This window comes from Archocentrus centrarchus, chromosome 21, assembly GCF_007364275.1.
Source record: "Archocentrus centrarchus isolate MPI-CPG fArcCen1 chromosome 21, fArcCen1, whole genome shotgun sequence".
In the NCBI taxonomy this organism is placed as follows: domain Eukaryota; kingdom Metazoa; phylum Chordata; class Actinopteri; order Cichliformes; family Cichlidae; genus Archocentrus; species Archocentrus centrarchus.
The window spans coordinates 10,455,975-10,479,037 of record NC_044366.1 but is presented as its reverse complement, the minus strand read 5'-3'; the positions used below and the strand labels follow the sequence as shown (position 1 = coordinate 10,479,037).

Genomic DNA, 23,063 nt, shown 5'->3' with positions numbered 1-23,063 from the left:
TCTTTCCCCCTCTTTTTCCTGACCTTTTTCCTGTCTCTCTTTTGTCATTAGGCCCAGTAATTGGCCCTTCTTCTGCCTGAAAGCTGTCTCCCTTCACATCCTTCCTGTTGTCTTCTTTTTAATGTCCTGAGGTCTGTTGTTTTGGTTTGGGGTTATGTGTTAAATTTCCTCTGGGAGCATTATGCGACATGTAGCTGTAGCAGGGCTTGACCAGGCCCTTCAAAAAATGGACTAACAAGACAAGACACCAATGTTCGGTGCCTGACCCCACAGGATATATTTAGCAGTGAGCACTCGGGGGGGAAAGGTGAGATGCAACTCAGGCTTTGATAAAATTTAAAATAAGCCTAAATACAATTTTTCAACTAAACCCTGCTGGGGGTAAAACATATCGATTATATAACTGTGAATTAACCTGTAGGAGATTATTAATTAATTACAAGAGTAGAAGTTCATCTCAAGCTTAAATGCACTAATATATTTCATTAATTACTTCTTGAAACTGAGCAACCTTTTGTCACTTGTGGGGTTTTTTGTTTGTTTTTGTGTGGAAAGTACAAAAATGAATAATTTTTTTTTTTTTAAAGTATGATGAGAAATGTTTGTGGGGTAAAAGGGGTCTATTATCTTGGTAAGTAAAAACCCACCATAAAATGGAAAAAAAAAATAGTTAGCTAATTAAGATGCAGTTCATTTAAAAAAAATAACCTCCCCGCACCCCTAAAATGTATTTTTTGCAATAATATTGTGATAATCATGTAATGAAACTATGATATTGCGGCAACCCTAGTTTTAAAAGCTGTTATGAACAGTGTACCTCACTGATATCACCATTTCCATCACTCTTAATAGCTTGCATATTGTTAACCTAAGCTCAAGTGTGTGAGCTGTGTAAGTTTGTTGTGCACAAACAATTATACAAAAACAGGACCTAAATATGATATAATCTCACTGGCCACTTCATTAGGTACAGGTACACATTGCTAGTACCGGGTTGGACCTGTTTTTGCCTTCGGAATTGCTTTAATTCTTTGTGGCATAAATTCAATATGGTGCTAGAAACATTCCTCAGACATTTAGATCCATATTGACATTATAGCACTACACAGTTGCTGCAGATTTATTAGCTGCGCATCTATGATGCAAATCTTCCATTTCACTACATCCCAAAGGTGCTCTACTAGACACTCATCTGGTGACTGAGGAGGCCATTTGAGTACAGTGAACTCATTGTTAAAGAAACCAGTTTGAGATGATTTGAGATTTGTGACATGGTGCTGGAAGCAGCCATTAGAAGATGTGGTTGTAAAATGACGGACATGGTCAGCAACAATACTCATGTAGACTGTGGCTGTTTAAACAGTTCTCAGTTGGTACTAAGAGGCCCAAAGTGTGCCAAGAAAATATCTCCCACATCATTTCACTCCCACAAGCAGCCTGAACCATTCATAAAAGGTAGGATGGAGCCATACTTTCTATGAGTTCCCGTTTTGAGATTCCAAGATCACACGTTGTCTTTCTCTATATCTCATATGAGTGTCTTTATATATGGCTTTAAAAAGAGTGTTCTCTTAGTTTTAGAGTTACTAAAATAAGCACAGCAACTGGCCAGCTCAGCAGCCTGTCAGCAGTGCATGTCCACTGTCAGTGTTCCCACTAGTACCAATCAGTCATGTATCTGCAGTCAGAAGGGGTTTTTCTAGCCACAGTGTAGTGTCAGCCTCAGGGTAACAAACATGAGTAGAACACAGCAGTAAATTTACTCATGACTGATGAGATTTTAACCAGTCGTTATCAATATCAAGTGTCAGAACCATTAAATGGTCAGTTTATGACTTTTTAATTTGTTTGTATTATTGTATGTACATAAAAGTACTGCTTGTATTTTTATGTAACGAAGCTAGATGACTGGCTATATGTAGTGGAGAAGACAGTAGAAATGGAATGCAAGTTAAAAAGAAGTAGTGGTAGTATTTTCAGAAATAGTTGTAATCTGGGCCCTATACTATGAAGCAAGTTTAACATCCCTAGAATACCAGGCAATTAGGCTAAACAGTCACAGAAGATGATTATCAGTTTAACAAGTTAACCCAGGATTTATCAATCTAGCTAGGAGCGCATTCACATGAAAGTTTTTTCAGCATCTGACCAGAGTGGAGTAGATTGGGCCAGATTTGATCATCTACTTATCAGAAGGTCAGGGGTTTGATCCCTGGCTCTTCCACCCTGCATGTCAAAGTATCCTTAGGTAAGATATAGTACTGAACCCCCAAGTTGCCCCTGATACATCCATTGGAGTGTGAGTGTGTCCAAGTTAGGTTAAAAGTGCTTAGACAGAGAAAAAAAAAACGCTTGTATGAATATGTGTGTGTAAATGGGTGAATGGGGTTTGTAGTGAGAATGCACTTTGAGTGCTCAAACTGAACAGAAAAGCATAATGTAAGTACCATCCATTTACCATGAAAGCAACACAGCTGCTGCAGAGAAATCTGCAGTATGAGTGTCTATGATTGGAAAAGTCCTGTACAGTAGTAGCATTAAAAGCGCTTTGTGAATGTGTGTGAGCTTTAAACACTTTGGTCAGAAAGACTGGAAAAGACCTACTATCATTCTGTTACTAAAGCTGACAAGTTATTATTATTATTATTAGTTACATCTAAGTATCTATATTTATTACTGATGCTCATTAGGGAGAGACACTATTGAAGAACTTTAGATAGTTTTGCTGTCTGCACACGGAGGTCCAAGGGATCTTCAAGGAATTATGACATTATTTTCAGGAGAATTGATTGGTCAATAAATGGTGATTCATACCTGCTGATCTCTAATCTCAAACAGAACCTGGTTAGGCCTGCAACATAAGCGGCCATGGCGATGTATCCTGCTAAGAAGTGAACTGCCTTCATAATACTGAAAACCCAGGATTAACCCTGAAGTTACCCAGATAAGCCCAAATCCTGCTGTAGTACGGGCCTCTGGTGTGGTAGAGGTAGCTGTAGTATTAGTAATAGTAGTAGTGCTGTTGTTGTTGTTGTTTGTTATAGTAATGGTTGTGAGTATGTAATCTTTGAAGCGTCGTACTTCTAGTGGAATAGTGTTGTTTTCAATCTTCTTATTAGGCCTTTTTTTTTTTTTTTTTTTCATAACCTCACAGTTGTTTCCTTCCTATTACCTGCAAGTTTCTCTTCTCCCCAGTTCACCCAATGTGTTTGTCTCTCCCCTGTTGCCCTGAAAAGTCTATGTCTGTTCTGTTGGATCTCCTGTTCCAGTTCATTACCCAACCTCCCTTCACAATGACCCACGCGTCCTGCCAGAGCCTGTGGCCAGTCTGAGAGCCAGCCACTGCAGTCCAGTCTTTTACTTATTGGACAATGGTAAGAGGAGGAGTTTTTCATGGATCTCAGCCTCTTCGTGGACCCCTGCTTGGATTTTTGTTTGTTTGTTTTCTTTTTTTTTTTTTCTTTTTTTGTTGTATGGCAGTAATGGAATAAGCGAGAGGGAATAATTTGGTTTTGGACAGGCTGTTGAGTTGATGTTGCACCTGCATGCTAATTCTGCTTCCATACTGTGAGCAACACTATCAGCAAGACACTAGAAGCTGAATCATTTCTCAAACTTTTACAGACAAGTGGGGAAGCATAGATAATAAATTTAACATATTCAGCCTTTTTAAAAAGAAACTGGCCATGGAATAATTTCTCATGATCACTGACCAATGAGAATAAGCTATTTTCCCCAAGTTTCATAACAGTAAATATTTCCTTGGCTAGTACAACAGTCGCATATAAGAGAAGCTAAAAAAAGTCAGTCTTTCTGTGGGGCTGATGGAAATTTTAAAAGAAAGTCAACACAACAAACTGTATATAAAAAAATACAGGTGCACAGGTGGCAGGTGAAAAGAGGGTTCTCGCCTTTGCTATTGCAGTAGTGAGTCATAGGTTGGTTAGACGTTAAAATTGTCATGAACTATTTTGGCAGTGAAAAAAATAACACAAAGCAGCTATACATTTTTCAAAGAATCACTGAATATTTGAAAATCAAAAAAAAAAAAATCATTAACATGAATCACAAATGCAACTGAACCCTCTCAGAACACAATCTGCCACAGCACGATGACGTATTACCACCATTAAGACCATTAAGTTGCTTGCAGTGTAAACAAGCTTACAGAGACCGCGTTTCTAGGCACAGACTGTGGCTGCTTTGTCAGTGTGCTCCATGCTTTGTGCAGATGACTGCTGGTTGTGCGTTGTCTATCTGCCCGAGCCACAGGGGGTAGAAGTTGTGATGTTGTATGTGCCAGATCTGAGTTTAGACTTTGGATTTTTCATCATCCTGTAATGCTGCTAAAGCAGATGGGCTTAGGAAGAGGAAGGGGTTGTATTCCAGCTGGGTACTTCTCCTCACTCATCAATGACACTAGTGCTTCATTCTCTGTGACATTAATCATCATGCCTTCACCAGAAACACACATCTAAAAGACAACATGCTCCTTTACCTGGCTATGGCACCCGGGGTCTCTTTTGCTGCCTCTTTCTGTCTGTGTGTCAATAAATCCACGGTCTTATCTTGTTGTCCTCTTGGCTAACATTCATCACTGTCTTGTTTCTAACTAACTGCATGGAGCCCACTATGTGGCCTGTTGCAGCGCTGATGAATAAGACTTCAGCTTGCTTTGTATGTTTATAAGTGTCTCAGTGTTAATCAGACTTTAGTCCTGTGTTAGCCTTATTTGGGATGTCAGCACTCCATACATTACTATGATTTGGTCAAAAAACATTTTGTGTGTGAGTAAAAAAAAGAAAAAAACAACAAAGAGTTACTTCATATATTTTACTGCCATTTTGCCTTCATCGTAGGCAATACAAGCAGGAAAATTGGAAGCTTTTGTTGGTGTCATACCCAACAGAGGCCTGGACAGCTAGAGGGAATACAATACACAGTATACAATACATTACAGACAATACAGTTATGTGGTTGGGCCATCAGGCCACCGATATTTTTTCAAAGGTATTTTTGTTATTTCACTTGTGCTTCCTGTCTCTATGGACAAATAAGATGTTTGCCTGCTGTGAGCTGGTACAGAAGAGAAAAACAGCAATGCTGAGGATCACATTCTGAAAAACATCTAAATGTTGCAACTGTTTTATCCTTCCAGAGAGAAAGCAGGGACCTACAGGGTCACCAAAACAACTTTAAAGATCCCACCCGCTGCTGAATAACAAGTAGAAAATATTGCCTTCATTTTTGCCTTTGCTTGTGAATGAATCATGGAGTAATGAACAGAGTGCTGAGGTCATGAATGTGGCTAGGCCAACATCAGTTATTGTCATACATGTGTTTTAATAAACAGTATGCATAAAAATGATGTAGAATACCAGACTTATGGTTAAAAAAATGCCACTTTGGAAATTAAACTTGGATCTTGCTCATCTAACCACATTCAGCATAATATGTTCAATAAGGATGGAGTGAAAAGTGGTTCTGTGGGTAAAAACCAAAGGTAATGAATTACAATACATGCAGTGCCTAGTTGGTTAATATTCATTTCACAGTGAGCAACCCTTTGGCTCCTCACTTCAGTCCCACTGGTTTATTTTGATTAAAATACATTTTATGATGTGTTAATGCAGCCACAGAGCTATTAAACAGAGGAACCATCTGTGTGCAACAGGTTTATTATGAGAACATAATTCCTGTCATTGTATCTCTAACACTGCACATTTTATATGGTTGCAGCAGCATCTGGTGACTATGGTTTATTATGAAGCGCACACAAACACAGAGACCTCATCTGTTATCACATTAGCAAAAGTCCACACTGATTCCTGGAAGAAATGGAAACAGAAATTAATTATTTGAGAAATTCAGTTAGACCAATGTGCCACGCCAGTTTTCACTATTTTCCATCAAAATCACATTTGATACTCAGCTGCCAGCATCATCCTTTGTAGCAAATATACTGAATGACATTAAAATAGTTTTTTTTAAAAAAGACACATATTCAAAATCATGCTTTTTCCTTGTGGTCATGAAGTGTATCAGGCGTCATGTATACACCACGCCACGTGTCTTCCACACCAAGTTAATCATTCAGCACAAAGAAACAATTAAATATTGCCTTGTGACACATAACACCTCAAGTTCGACCTTTGCAGTTCTCTCCTTACTGCAAAATGCTTGCAAAATGTGTATGTGGTTATTTTGGTTGCCTTCAGTGTCTGACTTTGTTTTTTTGAAATGACACTTTGTGGTGTCACCCTGTTTATTTGTGCTTCCATGTCAAATCCCAGGCCCAGAAAAGTCAGATTTTACACGCACCATTACGCACAGCGAAGCTTTAACCAGAACAGACTTCATTATTTCAGATCTAGAGTTTAGAAGTATGCTCTCTGACTCAAGTTTGACATTCAGAGTAAATTAAAAAAAATGTCTTCCTTGTCTTGTTGCACCTCAACAAGATAATACACACTAGTTGTAATAAAACCGCATCAAATTACTAATAACTGACTAGTTATTACTTGAAGGTTTTTGTTTTTAGTGTGCTCAGTATTGGGTATTAATAATCTTGTAGAAAAGGCTGGGAGCACTGGCCTGGGACAACAGTGGAGCATGCATTTTGAAATATGCCTGCCAACATGCAACTGCACCAATTTGCATGTTCTGGTTCTTTGTTCATTTGATTCAATTCCATTTGGTTTAAGTTTTGTTGCATTTTTATTTTTCATAGTTTAAATTAGATTACACCTCCTCTTTTTCCTTCTTATTTACTTTTTTTTTTTTTTGAAGGGATTAACTGGTGTTTTGTTTCCTATTCTTTTGTTTCAGTAAAGGGACCCGGCAGAAAGTTAAGTCTGCCAACAGATCTTAAGACTGATCTTGGTACGGTAGGCGAAAGCCAGCAGTTTTCACTTGATTTCCTTTGAGTCATTAAGTTTCTGCTTTTCTCATGGTTTCTAGGCTTTTATGTTGCATTAGTACTTTTATTTCTTTTTACTCTTACTCAAACTTTCCTCTTTCAGTTTCCTTGTTACTCTTTCACCTGTTCAACCAGCCCATGAGACTGTCGGCCTAAAGTGCTCGTCCATTTTGCCCCTTTAATGTGTTTTGATTTAAATCTTCTGTGTTTGTTCCTTCTACATTTTGCAAGTGTTTATAAAGGTGATTTGTAACTCATGCCCATATTTGAATTTGAGGCATTCTATCGCTTTATCATGATTGGACCATCTTCTGATTTTATGCAACCTTTCCTCCATTGACAGCATTTGCTCTGCAGTATTGGATCACTCTTTCATTGTAACTGGACCATTTCCCTCTTAAACAGTCTTTCTTCCATTTTGACTGGATCATCTGCATTACAGATACTGAGCGTTCCCCCTCATACACCTGTAACTGCTGCATACACATCACAGTCTCAGGTTTCCCTTTGCTCTCCTTCCGCAGTGCCGCACATCGTGTTGCCTCTCAAAACATCTGCTTATTTAACAAAAAATGTGCCTACTTATTTATTTATTTTTTTTGCTTGTGTCATTTAACAACTTCTCTTTATGTGACAGCTATCTGTTATATGTTTTACCTGTAGGAAGAGGGGAAATCAAAATGTCAAAATCCAACTTTAATAAGAAGAATTTTAGCTTTGGTATCATCATTACACATTAAATGAAACAACTTAAATTCACTACATTTACATGTGCAAACATACCCCTGAATGATGTACAAATGTTAAAATCCAGTTAAAAGCATCAATATAAACCTGTGGGGTATGACAACAAAACAGTTGAGTCTATTGCCTCTTTGTGTGTGCCTTTTTATGTGTGTGTGCCCTGTTGATGGATTTGTGCTGTAACGTTTGTGCGCGTGTGTTGAGGGGGTGGTGTGGGATGTGCACGAGTACATTGCCGTACTTTCAGCTATGTACCAGTTTCCTTCAGAAATTTTCGAGGCAATGACTGGTTTGCTGCAGCTCTGTTTGAAATCCACAAGAAGAAAACATTAAGCCCGACCCACAGCAGTGGCATCATAAGGTCTGGCCCAATATTACCTGCAGTTTTCAATCCATGTACTGCCTCGTCAGTCCTGCTGTGAAACTGGGTGAGTGTTGCACGTTGACTGGGTGGCACCCTGGAGTTTTTCATCTTCACTTTAAAATTGAATCATTTTTGCAGCAACTAGCTGAAGAGGAGAGTTCTCTCGGCCCGAGAGACGAATGATCAGTGCCAAAGACTAGGAGAAGAGTGAAGGGGGAGCGCTGTTTAGTGTTTTTATAAATTATCATAATGTTGTTTATCCACATGCTCCACTAGTTTCCATATATAAGATTTTCAGAGTGCAAAGGAAACAAAATAATAAGTAAGAAGCTTCTGTCAGTCTATTCTGGCTACTACAAATGCTTTTAATCTTTTTTTTTGTTTTGTTTTGTTTTTTTTGGAGGTGGGGGGGTGGTTCCTCCCACAGGGAGGTCATTAATAAAAGGGGGGGCTCTGTTTTATTTACTCATTTCTCAAGATAAGTGAGAATGAGAGTGCCCAGGCACAGGTATCAAGAAGCTTGTAATTAGGGTTGTCTTGGCAGCATTTTTTGTCTGCTGCAGGCAGCAAAGAACAGCAAAGTTCACCCAGTCCTCACAATCCTTTGTCTCATTAACTGGGTTTTGTTCCAAGCAAACTGTTTTGCTCACAAACAGTGTACATTGCGCGCGGACAATGCTTCGAACAAACTCAGTCCCTGAGGGGAGTCCATGTAAAGCCGTTCCAGAAAGCAACAAATGTTTTCATATCAGTGCTGTCCATAGATGAATATGTAGCCCAACCAATATAACTGAGTGCTAATTTGAGAGAATAAAGAGCAGATGCTTTTTTTTTTTTTTTCCTTCATTTGCAGCTTTGTTGTGGATGTCATAAAGCTTCTGGCCTTAGAAATCATTTCTGCAAAAAACAAGGTTTTCTAACAGTTCACAGAGATAAAAGCACACAAAGTGGAGATGAAATGAGCCTGTTTTATATCACATTTCTTTCATGCGACAGTCTAGATAAAACTGCACTCACAATTTTACTCTGCATCTTCCTTTTGCCCCAGCATCTCCGCCTTGCACATACTTACTTCAAACCACTCTTCAACCCTTTGTCACTCACTCTCCCCTTTTGCCTCACTATCATCTTCCTAGTTGGCAGTCAAATTTTCAACATCAGCTTGCTCCTCTTACACTGCAAAAATATTCATCTTCATTGGTCATCTAGTGTTCTACTGAATTAAAGGTTTGTGAGTTTGCTTTTAAACATAGTAGGTTGAGAAAAGTCTTTATTTCCTTGGAAATTCTCTTCCCTAATTCTAGGAGTTTTGCCTTTTTATTTCACTTGTCATCATTAAACTAAATGACTTATGAAGATGGATAATGCAGCAGTAAATTAGAACATGTTTCAAAGTTTAATTATATCCCTCTTTCTGTTTGCTAATGCTTTGCCGTTGTTACAGATCATGTCAATGGACATTGCACTAGCCCCACCTCCCAGCCCTGCTCGGCGGGGAAGCCTCGCATTCCGATGGGTCCCGAGGGGCCACGGCTTACCCGCAGAGGCCCTGGCCGACCACCCTTCCGCAAGGCCCAGTCCGCTGCTTGCATGGAGATCTCTTTGCCTGTGTCCCACACTGAAGGTGTGTGCTTGTCTTCCCAACTCCCATCCCTAAACTTCTGTAACATACCCTCCCTCCCAGCAAATGCATGCCATCCTCTCACCCCGGGGTAAGTGGATTAAGGCCTGACACATAGTTAACACAAGGCAAGCACATGCTAATGCAAGTTAGCGGCATGGAAACCAAAATCAAGGTGTAGTTGGTCAGAGAAAATGCAAACATATAAACCCAAATTTTACAACCATAGGAAGAAATAACGGGCAGAGCTGAGCAAATGTGCCCTTTATATATCATAAAATACACTAAAATAACTGGGACTGCACTTGTTTGGAAACATTCATGCAGCTTGCATTAGCATCAGCTCACAACATTCAGACTGCAGGTTCGGCTTCTTTTGAATGCAAGACAAAGCCCTTGCATTGTGTCCTTAAAACTGCTGCTTGTGTCAACGATGTTCCAGGCCTGAAGGTTGGTGCGATATTAAGTGAATTAATCCATTTTTACTTCTCCAGTGCCTTTCTTGCATATTCTGCTCTGCATTAAAACAACATAAGGATCTGATGTTGTTTTTCTCATCATGTCATAGAATTAGGATTATAATTCTATTACAGTTGAATGCCTTTTCCTTTCTCTTTTTCTTTTCTCATAAATTCTGGATGTTTTGTTTCTAGAAAAGAAGATAACAGACCATATTACATTTTATGTAGTGTGGTTATACCTATTGCCTTTTTCGTAATCCACAAAACTATGATCTATGGGAAGCAAGTTTTTTAATTGCTTTATATGTTTGTAGATATATGCAATTTCTTCAAACGGAAATTAACATTTTTATTTTTACTTTAAGTATCTCTTATAAGTATGCACACAGTTAAAAGAGGGCAATAGCACAAGAGTACCGCACAAGTTGACATTTTCATTAACATTTGAATTTCCACTGGAGCTCCCTTTTATTCACACCCTCACTTTGATTTACACCATTTAAAATGTGATGAACCAACAGAGACTTTATATTCCTAATGATCAGTTTATAAGTAGGAACATATACATGTGCTGTTTTGTTTGACAGAAAGGAAAGCTGCTTATGGATCTGCAATATGGGTCTATGTGACTGTCAGACAGTCATGCTTTTATACCTGTCTTATATTGGCATCTGTTAATCTGAATTAAAGCTGAAGTAGGCAGACACTTGGAATTGGCATAAAGAAAAAAAAACAAACAAACTGCTTCAAAATAGAGCCCTCCTCATGCAGCTCTCCTTTTTTCATCCATAGCCCCTCTTACCAGATTTTGACTACAGTTAATAGAAGGTTAAACTATTAGGTTTAAATATTACAGGAAAACCAAGCTTTGAATTTGTGGGTTCAGCTGCTAATTTTGGGTCATTGAATAAAACACTGAGTCCATTTTAAAATTCTAAATTTTGATCATTCTAAGAGTCAGAAAGGACTATCCAGGGTATGCTCATTGGCTAATAATTTATGATTGATGACTTGTGACTTATAAGTCATTAGCCACATCGTCCTTGCTCATCTCAACGCTTCACAATGGAACTTCACAAACCAATGGATGACATCACAGCTTGGAAGCTAATTTTATTTACCACCCCCCCAAAAAATGGCATAAAACAAAAGGAAGATATAGAAGCACAGAACTGATGAAATTTTGGAGTCTCTTTCAGTCCAACTTAACTCTGAGAGAGACTTTTTTTAGGTGGCTAAAATATATTACCAAAACTGAAGCAGAATTTGAGATCATTAGGAAAATGTTTATTTAATTAAGAAGATGTTGCTTTTCAGACCTGGTGGATCCATCCATCGAGGAGCCAAGAAGAGCTGCTAAATTCTAGTTCCCTCTCAGACACTTTGAATTGCAATAGGCTGAAAGGCTTATTATAAAATTTGGCACCAAAATGCTGCTTACCCCTGCTTTACGACAATCATAGAAGCCTTAATAATTCAGCTTATAGTCCATACCGCCCAAGATTTGATTACAATTTTAAAAGCAAAATGAGAAATGTTTTGAAATTTGCTGTTGGGTATATTTTTCCATTCTTCTTTTACACAACTAGTGACAGCCAAAACAAAAGAAAAAGAAGGGAGAAAAAACAAATAAGCAAATGTCCTGTCAAGTGATGACTTGAAATGGCACTCCTAGCTGTATAATTTTGAGTTACTGACCTCAGAACTGACAGAAAAAATGGCCTCTACCAGGATTAGCAACAATTTAATTACTGATTTTGTATAAATTGTAGCACTTAGTCTGTCACAGCCAGACAAACGACACCAAGACACCAATGCAGGACATCCATTTAGATTAAATAAACATCATCATCCAACACAGAAAAAAGTGGATGTGGATTGTTCATTCTAACAGGAGTCTGACACTATCCTGTCATATTAAAAGTTTTATGGATCTCTCTTGCACTCGATGCTGTCATTATTTGAAAAAATACAGCAGAACTATCACTAGGAATGTTTGTGAGCTTATCTGTCTTTGCAGTGATTCACAGGGCTGGGTTATATTCGGAAGGTGTTAAAAATAAAAGTGAGGGTGGCAGACACAGGTTTAAGAGCAGGTTCGGGGAGGCCATTTAAGTGGGCTCTCCATAAAAACTGGCTTAATGATCACTGGCCCTGGAGGTAGAGAAGCTGCCTAATAATGCAGTGGTCTAATTTAAACTGTGGAACAGATTGCAGCAGATTGTCATACATACAGATTGTGTTGTCTTGGAGCAAATTCGCATGTACATCAGTCAAAGTCATCTTGATCATCATGTACACCTGGTGAATCACTAACACCGCATGGCTTTCTCAAAGTGCTGATGCATCACATAAACTCTTCCCCAGGGAAAGTTCACTTTTGGAAAGCTCTAGCTCACTTATGGTCCACTGGTGGTTTGTATTTGCTTAAAAATAGGCCCCTGCCAGATTAACAGTCTCAGTCAGGTCACGACAAACTAATCTCTCCATAGGAGACTCAACATTGTGACAGTTTCCCAAATGTCACAGTTATTGTAGCCAAACTGCACGAAACATTAGACAAAAAAGAAACAAAGTTTGGCAGATGGAAGTAAGATCATGTTCCTACTTTCATGACACCAGGCTCTACTGCTATAAAGATTTCTAATTTGGACTCAAAAGTAATGAAAATTTGTAATTTGGGTGCAGCACCTTTTTTTTTTTTTTTTTTTAATATTATATAAATCGTAAAAGAGTTCAACAATCACACTTAAAAAACACATGTACTTTGGTGCGGTCCGGTTTGTTGAGTCACAGCTGACCCTTTTACAGCAATTCTGCAATTAAATTCATGCCGCCATCTTCACCGACCTCATTATACAACAGTGACCTGGAACCAAGAGAGAAGCAGTTTTTCATTAGCATAAACTGAATGTTTTATTAAAGCCACTGCCTGGGCTCCAGCTGCATTATCAACCACACCGATGCAGATGATGGTTGAAATCGCTCTTTTCCGCATATGAGTTAAAGCTTCTGACCTCTGACAGTATGCATAAGAAACTGTTCAACAGACTTCATGCGTAATTTACCGTGAAACTATACTAGTGTGGGATCTGGCACAATTAGCATAGCCATACTGTTGCCTAGGTTCACCTGACTGCACCACTCAAGCTTGGCCTGATGTATTAAAACATTGTGCTGGGACCTTGTGTTTGGATTTACTTCAAAATAAAGGCAGAAGAAAAAAAAAAATCCAAGAAATTCAAACACTAAATGAGGATGAAAAAAAACAACTTTTTTTCCATTATGGACTGCAATTTTTTCTCAAGTATGTTAGAAAGCTAATGGAGTATAACAGAAAACCATGTGTTATTCTCCTTAGATTGTACGAAAATACCATGCAGAATGTAATTCTGGCTTTAATTATTTTGCAGTACTCATCAAAGTGTCCAAAGTTTGCCAGAACATGAGATACAAGGGTCCTGTGTATTTTTTTAGCAGTTGAACTTCTGTGCACAAATAGGGTGTTTGACAGGTACATGACTATGTAAAGAAAAAAAGCTTTGGGTTTTTCATTGTACTTTGTTTTCTCAATGCATCTATATTTTATTATTTGGTATGGAATAATGTAATCTTCATGTGTTTCAAAATATTTGTTAATTTTAAGGTTTGGATGTTTAAGGTTCAGATTTTCTTCTTGTGTTGCCCACTTAAATTTTAAAATGTCCACGCAATACACAAGATATTACATAACCTAATAGTCAAGTTGCCGTGAAGTTTTTTCTGATCACACTTATGCTTTAAGGACTTCCAGCCAACCATCCGCTTATCCTGTGTCCTATCCCAGCTGTCATAGGGTGAGAGGCAGGGTACACTCTGTACAGGTCGCCAGCCTGATGCAGGGTTAACATGGAAAGACAGACAACCATTCACACTCACAGGCAATTTAGAATCACCAGTTATCCTAACCCCACTAAGTGCATGTCTTTGGACTGTGGGAGGAAACCAGAGCACCCGGAGAAAACCCACACAGACGTGGGGAGAACATGCAAACTCCACACAGAAAGGCCTCAGCCAAGGTGGATTTGAGCCTAGGACCTTCTCGCTGTGAGGCCGGAGTGCTAACCACCATGCCACCATAGTGCCTGCGCTACAGTTAGTGTGGCCTAGACATATTCTCTAGTTGTTTAGGCTGAAACATAGCAATTTCTATGGGTCAGACTAAGAGAATGTTGTAAGAAGAAGAAGAAGATCGCAAAATGGAAAATAAAGACTAAAGAGCATATTTTATGCTTGAACAGTCATCTCAGCATATTCCTTATCTATCACCTACCTTTGGTGCTGTTGTTTATCAGTTGCACTGGGTACCACAGTGAAGAGCCAGCAGGATCACTAGAATAATTAAAGGTCAACAAGCAGTGCGAGAAATTAGCCCGATGTTAATGAGATCTGCATGCCGGGCAAGGAGACAGAGGAGGGAAATGGCAAGGGAAGCCAGAGTCAGAGCACAGTAAACACTTCCATACATGCCGATCTACAAAACAACAACAATAAAACCGGCAGTACTAAAATACAGGTGTTATTGGATCATATCACAAAAGCGGAGGTGACTCAGTGACTGCCTTGAGGCACTCAAGCCCACACTCACGTACACCTATATCCAAATTTAAAGTTGAGATGAAAAAATATCCAAAACAAATGCAGAAGCAGTAGGCCTGCTGTTACATGGCTTTATGATATAAGAAGGTTCTGTTGGAGCTCTCCAACTTGAGGCCGAATATTTCTCTGTTGCCAGTTTAATAAATAATTGAATGTATCAGGTACATCTGTCTGTTAGTGTTAATATGTGTTAAAGCAAAACTTGGCATAAAGTTTTGTTAATAGTTGTTGCAGTGCATAGATAGGCGTTAAGGATAGTCTCCAGGTATCTGTCCCTGTCCCTCTAAGCTGTGTGTGGTTGTATGTTTGTGCAAATACCACGTATAAATCTAGCACTTTGTCTCTCCACTTCAGATTGCCTGCCTCCCCCTTATCACCTCCCTGACACTGCCTTGACTGACTCTAGCTCCCTGTAAGGCCCCCCCCCACCCCAGGGGTCCCTGTGTCCTGTCAGAGTACCACTGTGCCTGACTTTCATTAGCCGGCGCCCCACAGGCTCTGTCACACAGCGTAAACACACCCCGGCGACACACTGAAAAACTGAGCTGCTGCCATCCGGACTCACAGCAGAAGGATATTTTGTCGTGTGTTTGCAGCAGTATTGTTCAGCTCTGTTGTCAATATATCAGAATTTTAACTACAAAAAGGAAAAAAACATATAAAAAACACAAAAAAAAGTTTCTTTATTCTTGACATCTTTGACTTTGTGGCACATTCTGTGCTGATTTATTGTGTCAGTTTTGTATGGAATTGATTCTGGCTGACTCCTTGTGTTTGCTTTGAAACAAAAGTAAGGCCCCTGCTTGTGGCAGTTTCACAGGAAGCGGTATTAAAATTTTGGTTGTCGTGCAACAGTGCTGTGCAATAGTTCTTCACTGATCACAATCTATTTAGGGATAGTATATCACAGCGTTTGAAGTGTAGAAGCCTGTTTCTCTTTCCAGCACTGTTTAATTTAGCATGTGATGCTGAAAGGGGTTCAGACAAAAAAAAATGGATATGTGAGTAAAGGTTACATGGCCACCAGATAAATAGTTGAGCAGCCTCTTTTTTTCAGCTCTTTCTGTCTTGGTATATATTTGAAGCAATCCCTCCATGCTCAGTCGCTTCTTTCTCTCTTTCCCTTTCTGTCATTCTCTGGTACCGCTGTTCATCTGTCTGTCCCGTCTGTCTCTTGGCTCTGTATGGCTACACATGTATGTATATGTTCCTCCGGTCGTGGCCGGGTGTGGTTTGTTCTATGGGGTTCATGTTGTGGGGGACAAATAGGCCATGCATCCAGGAGGGCAATGCTCCAGCAGTTACATGGAGTCACTATGTACTCCCACGATGAGCACCACACCACCACCTCCTACTGCTGGAGTGAAAGAGGTAAGGGGGCTTCGGCCACAAACCCATTAACTGCTGTCCTGCTGACCAATTTACGTTCGTCCGTCAGTCAGTCAGTCAGTCAGAATGTCAGTCCGTCCTGTGGCCCTGTATCATCTAAAGCATACATGGAAGTGCCTGCTCATGTCCTGGAAGGTTCAGGTGATGCCATCTGTGTAGCAATGCATAATTTTTGTCCTAAAGCACACTGTATATTCAGCAAGGGCTCATAAATTTGTTTATTTAATGTAACAACACAGGTAAAAACAGATAAAATAATGTTTACATTTGTACACAATTCAACAGATATAATCTAAACATTTTAACTGGTGCTAATTTGCAGTGCTTATCCCATGTTAGGCTTTGACAACAAACAAATAAATGAATTATTTAAACAAGTTTGGTTGGCAGATTTGGTTCTCAAAATGTTGTTCAAAAGTATTGCTGAAACTGCATCCACTGAGCAGCTGTCAATATTTAATTTATCTTAGCTTGATATGTGTACGCCGGCTTTTGCAACCATCTGCAGTTGCTGTTACATAAAGTCTGCACTTTGTGTAACATTGGGCTGGGAATGCAGTACTGCACATTGGCTGTCTTTGAATAATTCAAAAATGCAGCAATACAGAAATACTTTCATGATGGAGGCTTTAGGTACACAGTGAAGGACCTTGACGTGCAGCACTCAAATAATCAAAGAAGCTTTTTCAATCTGTGGCAAGTGGTTGTGTGTGTGTGCGTGTGTGTGTATCCTCGTGAATGTCTGCCACCAAGCCACTAAGTAGTGTCTCAGAAACCACTGCAGTCTCAATAAACTAAGACTTAAAGGAAGACTATAAAAGTATGTGTGTGCGTGCGTGTGTGTGTGTGTACATGGTGTGGTGGGAAAATATGTTTCTGTCTACCTGTCTCTTTGTAATGATTTATCACTTTGCTTCTCAGTCTTTCACATCTGTTTAGATATTTTTTGTTCCACTTTTTTTACATCACATGCAATGTGCAGAAAAATTATTTTTGAATTTTAGAATATTTGTCCTCTTAAATCCTTACTCTCCTTACAGTATGCTTTTTTTTTTAACTGCTCATCCTCTCATTTCTCCATTTGCTCTTTTTCACCCCGTTGCTGTTCTCTGCACCACTCTTTTACTCTTACGATAAATTTCCACCATCCAACATTTTCCCTTTCCTCTCTCGCCCTTCCTTCTTTTGTCACTGCTGCCTGTCCATCTTCTCTCACATCGCTTCTGCCTGTGCCATACTCCGTGCCTTTGCCACATGTTTGGTGGATGCTGCTCTAGAGAGTCGTGAAAACTCCTTCACCCGCTCGCGCAGTTCCAGTGTTTCCAGCATTGACCGGGACACCAAAGAGGCCATCACTACACTCCAGTTTGGAGAGTCCTACGGGCGCAAGAATGATGTCCTGCCCACCCCATGTTTGTGGGTGGGCACTAGCCTAGGCGTGGTCCTGCTCATCCCAATGTCCATTCCCACTGACCAGGAGGAAAGGATGGACGAACCTGTCACAATGGGCCCAAGTGGTAAGTACCACTGACGCTCGGTTTTACTGCAAAGCTGTCATGAACCTGTCAAAGTTGTTAGTCATCTTAAATTAAGACTTTTTTTTTTTTTGCTTATATCTTGCCTTTTCTTTATTCTGTCACATTCTGTGCATGTAAAAGCCTTTGAAATGACAAAGTCCACACCAGAGGGAGCTGTTCTCTCCCACAGAAGCACTGGTCCTGAACTTCCTGTAACACCTCATTGGCAGTCCAAGCTTTTCTTTTTTATTACTTACTTAAGTCACCATGTAGCTCATTTGCATAATGCCCACCTAGTGGTTAGCTTGGAATGCACTGAAACAAAGCATGAGCTGCTTCCTTGCAGCCAACATGTATTTTTTCGCCAAAGCCATCAGCAAAGTATACCAAACATTTGACTGAATGATTGATTGCTTTATTGCAAACATGTAAAAAAGATACAATAAAATAAACAACAAACATACGTTGTAAACAGGTAAACAAAGGGATGCTGAGTTGCCAACAACACTATACCACTCACTTTACATGTTTGAAAAGGAATAGGACAAATATACACATATTTGATGCTGTTTGAAAATGACCAACTCAGTAGCCATCTGTGACTGTGAGTGCAGAGTTCATAAAAATTCTGTCACAGAAGATCCAATGGATTACATTTGTTCCTGGCAGTATCCTGAAAGGAGGAAATTTGGCTAATGTGGCTAAAACTACCATTAGCTTTGATCCTTCACTTACAGGCCAGAGCTTTATTAAAATGGTAATGCGGACCAAAATTAAACCAATAAACAGATTTTAGTTACGGGTGCTTTTTTTTTTTTTTTAAAGATAGCACAGCTAATCAAAGCTTTAAAAGTAGAATGACTAAGTTGTAATATGTCAAAGGTTTTTCTAATATAAAACTAAATATACCCATTAACTGATACATACAAAACAGCTTAAAACAGCTTTTAACTTTAACAAATAAATAAAAATAAATAAACAAAATAAAATAAAAAGATAATGTATGTTAATTAATTAAATTGGTAAATAAAAAAAAATAAAATCCAAACATGAGACCACATTTATCTTTATTTTAAGCTTAGTGTTTTATACTATTTCCTTATTAATAACAAACCATAAACCTCATCAAATGTGTTCAATTTCAAATTCTGATTTATTTATTTTTTCATTTAATAGTTTTGCTCATCTATGGCCTTGAGCAACAAAAGATTTATTTGAATTTTCTCATTGAAAATATAATAAAATAACTATATGATCTCAATTTCCAGGTAGTTCAGCTATTTGCCATGATGCTCATGCAAAAGGAATCTGTCCAAAGTTTTCATATGACAGAGATTCAATCAGCTTTTGACTACTTTATGTATGTTGCCATAGACTAAGCTGCATACTTGTGCTGTGGATGTATCCCTCAGGCACAGTTCGTAGACACTTTGCTAGGACAACTAAATGTACAGAAAACTATATTATTTGTCAGCTAATTGCATAAAAACTCTGCAGAAAACACCAACACTGGAAACACAGTCGAGTAGTCCAGTTCAAATGCTAGAATGAGCAGACGTGAAGCCTAGCAGACAGCTACCTTCTTGTTATCCTCCACTTATCTGAGGTCAGGTGGCAGAGGTCTGAGCAGGGTATTCCAGGTGTCCTTGTCCCCAGCAGTTGAGATATATCCCTCTAGCAGGTTCTGGGTCTACCATAGGGTCTCCTCTCAGTTGGGCATGCCTGGGAAACCTCCAAAGGAAGGCCACCGAGCAGCAGCCTAGCCAGAGAGAGCCCTATGGCTTTCTATAGCAAGAGATATAGCTGTAGAGACCAACACTGATTTTAGGAAAGGCTGTACAACATGCTTTCTTCTGGTGTAAAGTTTAGAATTTTGACAGGGTTTAGTGTCTGAAGGGATTGATTCACTTTTGGAGCCAGCCTGAAGTGGTCACACGAGCCATATCAAACAGTAAAGCTTACTCCTAACAACAAAACCGTACTATACCAAAGTAATTACTTTATTGTCATCATGCAGTGATGGAAATATCATGACCATTCGTGTTTGTGCTACTGTGATGTGAACAAGTATCTTCTCAATGTAGATAGAGTACACTCATCTTAAAACCCAGGACAACGATCTGACCAGAAATATTACCTTTCACTCCTACTCAGCTTGAACTCTGTGCAATAGACCGACATGGCCTTTTCAGACATATGAGAAAATGTGTTGTTGATGTACAGCAACACTTTTAAAGTAAGTGCAGGTTATTTTCCGAGGAAATAGACGCACAGTGTTAAGCTGTGAGGACAGCATTTGCTATTACTCATACTTAAAGGGCTTCTAAGACCTAATTTGTTTCAATTAGATGTAATTTTCTTTCACTGAGAACTTTGATGGCATCCATCATGCATTTATTTGCAAATTACTTCATTTTGTAGTCAAGAGTAAGGATAGATTTTGCAGCACCAATGTTTCTGCAGTCTGACTAAACAAAACTGAGCTGTTCAGAGATGCATTACTGTTCCTGAATCCCTGCCGAGTGGAGAAAAAGGTCTCCCACTCAAAGTAAAAACATCAATATACCCAAAGCAGTTGTTCTCTTGAGACTAAACTTAGAAGAAGCAAACTTATTACTGGAAGGTCACAGATTTACTTGAAAGAAAAAGAAAGAATTGTTTCCATGTGTCTTTTTAAAGTGCTCCTGTGGGTTTCCATTGGACAATTTCCTATGTAGTAAATGTCGTCTTTGAAAAAATGTCAGTAGTGTTTTACTTTGCATCCAGTAGTAGTACTAGTGAAGCAGTGAAGTCATACAAGGCCAAAACACAAACTATGGGAGATAGAAGATAAGCTTATTACATTCAGGAGCAGTATCATACATTCATGAAATTCTCAGGTCATATCATGCTCAGTTTTAAAGGTCTTGTGTGAGACACTGAACACAGACATTGTACCTTTTCAACTAAAATGTAAGCTTAGAGATGCCCTCCATCCAGCATCTTTTTGGATTCCGTAAGTAAACTGAGCTTTGAAGATTTTATCTCACATTGTGTGCTTCCCGGTTTCCCTCCACTCTTCTCTACTTATCTAACACTCACAGGAGCGGTCCTAATGCTGAAGGGCTCTGTGTTACGCTTAGCTTCTTGGACTGCATGGGCGCTCTCATTCAGAGCCCCTATGAGGTTTGGCGGGACTGCAATGCCCCCGAGGACCCTGACCGACCGCGGAGGCGCAAGCTGGTCCACTTTTCGCCATCGTCCTCCCAGGATGCCTGCGGAGAGGGACATTTGGCTGTGGTGTGCTCTGAGAGGCAGGCCAAAGTATTCCTGATGCCCTCGCAGTCTTGCCTCTTTGTCCACAACATCACAGAGTCATCCTTCGTACTGCGAGCTGACGTGGTATCTGTGTGTAACAGTGTGTGCCTCGCGTGCTTCTGTGCAAACGGGCATGTCATGACGCTCAGGTATGACTTCAGGCACTCATTTGAGGTCATAATTTAATCAGTCTTTCTCTGTCAAGAGTTATTATTTCTATGCATGTTTTAACTAATACTAGAGCTGTATCCTGAGATAAGGCATTCATAATTAGCAAACTTTGGGTTGAGTGCAGCCTGCTCAGATTCATCAAATAAAGGGGTTTTTTTGTATTCACAGGTAAGTATATGTAACAGGTAAGATAGTATAAGAATTGAATTTGAACCTTCTTTGAGTAATTTTTCAAATACACCTCTCCATACAAGTAAGAAAATCTACAGGTTACATCTAACTATATGTAGCAATACCTCCTGATTTGATGTTAACATCCAAGTAATTTCTTTCCTACCAAAGATTTAAAAAAAAACAAAAAAAAAACATAGATTTGATAATAATGTGAATTTTCATGTTTGATTCTGATGTGCAGTGTAGTTTACTTTTCAAGCTATAATAATAATCATTATATAGATGCTCCTTGTGTCTTACTTTTCTTTCACTCTTTCATTCTGCCCTCAGTTTGCCCAGCTTAAGACCGCTTATGGATGTCAATTACCTGCCTCTGACAGACATGCGCATTGCAAGAACCTTTTGCTTCACCAATGGGGGGCAGGCACTATATCTCAGCTCCCCCACAGAGATCCAGAGAATTACATACATCCAGGAGATGTGTGATAACCTGCAGGTCAGCACTAGGGCTGTCAAAATTGGCCATTTGGCACTCATCCCCTCGCGTGACATTGTGATAGCCAGTGAATCATGAGCCATTTTTTGGATTACATCCTTCGTGCAACTTCTAAAATATATATTTTTTTTTTTTTGCAGGAAATGCTGGGAGAGCTGTTTACACCAATAGAAACACCAGAAGCCCAGAACCGAGGATTTTTAAAGGGCTTCTTTGGAGGAAATGCCCACACCTTTGACAGAGAAGAGCTCTGTGCGTTGTCTGTCTGTCTTATTTTTTCTCAATACAAAGCATTCAATTGTGCATTACAACACCTAAATGATGCCACATTATATTAAATGCCTTGAGCCTTGAATGGTTGCACATGGCAAGTCACAGATGTAATATGTACTGATTTTGTGGTTTTGTTCCTGAAACCAACATTTGCTTCTGCCTCAGCCAAGCCAGACCTCTATTTGCTTTGTTCTCGATCCCTAAGTTATACAGGTCATGTAATGACACATAAGAATGTGACAGCACCTACAGTATTGTATAGGGTTGAAAATACTAGTTTAACTTTTATTGGGGGAGGCAGTTCTTGACTGAGAGCAACCACACAAGTGTTCGTCTTGGGACAACAACCACTTGGTAAAATCAGGACATGTGCCTCAATGACCCCAGGTTGTGTTTTATTCCCACATCCCTGTCATTCTCTCTCTTTTTAATTCAATGTTTCCAACAGTCGGTGAGGCTGCAGCTGGGAAGGCTTCTCGGAGTCTTGCACAGCACATCCCTGGACAGGGAGGAGTGGAGGGCATGAAAGTTGCAGCTAGCGGAGCGGTGGGTGAGCTGGCACGGGCTCGCATTGCTCTGGATGAGAGAGGCCAAAGGCTTGGGAGCTGGAGGAGCGCACCGCCCTGATGATGACTAGTGCAGAGCCTTCTCCAAACACGCTCATGAGGTGAAAACAAAGCATAATTTGACGTTAGAAATACAGATAAGCAAGAAGAGAATCTGGGTTTACAACTGTGTAAACTCCCAAGTTTTGAGAATATATATTTTTTTAGCTTACATTTATTAACAAAAACTAAACTGAAACCACAAGAATGATTTTTTACATTTTCTTGATGGCAATTAAATTAAAAATCATTTATTACTTTTTCCATGCAATACTGATGCTACAAAATGTGGCATATGCAAATAAAAGGAAAAAAAATAAATCTTCTCAAACAGGGGTTAAAGCTGTTACCTTTTAATCTTCCTCATTAAGATTTATGTAATTTTTTTATTTTT

General features: G+C 39.3%; 1 protein-coding gene across 1 annotated transcript in view; it reads left to right on the top strand.

Annotated features, from left to right (window-relative positions):
- The window catches only part of LOC115800292 (syntaxin-binding protein 5-like), a 39,209-nt gene extending 18,139 nt beyond the window's left edge, over positions 1 to 21,070 (top strand). The window contains exons 12-15 of the mRNA XM_030757548.1: positions 6,829 to 6,882; positions 9,472 to 9,651; positions 17,414 to 17,653; positions 20,737 to 21,070. Of these exons, the coding sequence (XP_030613408.1) occupies positions 6,829 to 6,882; positions 9,472 to 9,651; positions 17,414 to 17,653; positions 20,737 to 20,966 (704 nt within the window). The 3' untranslated portion in view covers positions 20,967 to 21,070. The remainder of the gene's footprint in view (positions 1 to 6,828; positions 6,883 to 9,471; positions 9,652 to 17,413; positions 17,654 to 20,736) is intronic.
- The last annotated feature ends 1,993 nt before the right edge of the window (positions 21,071 to 23,063 follow it).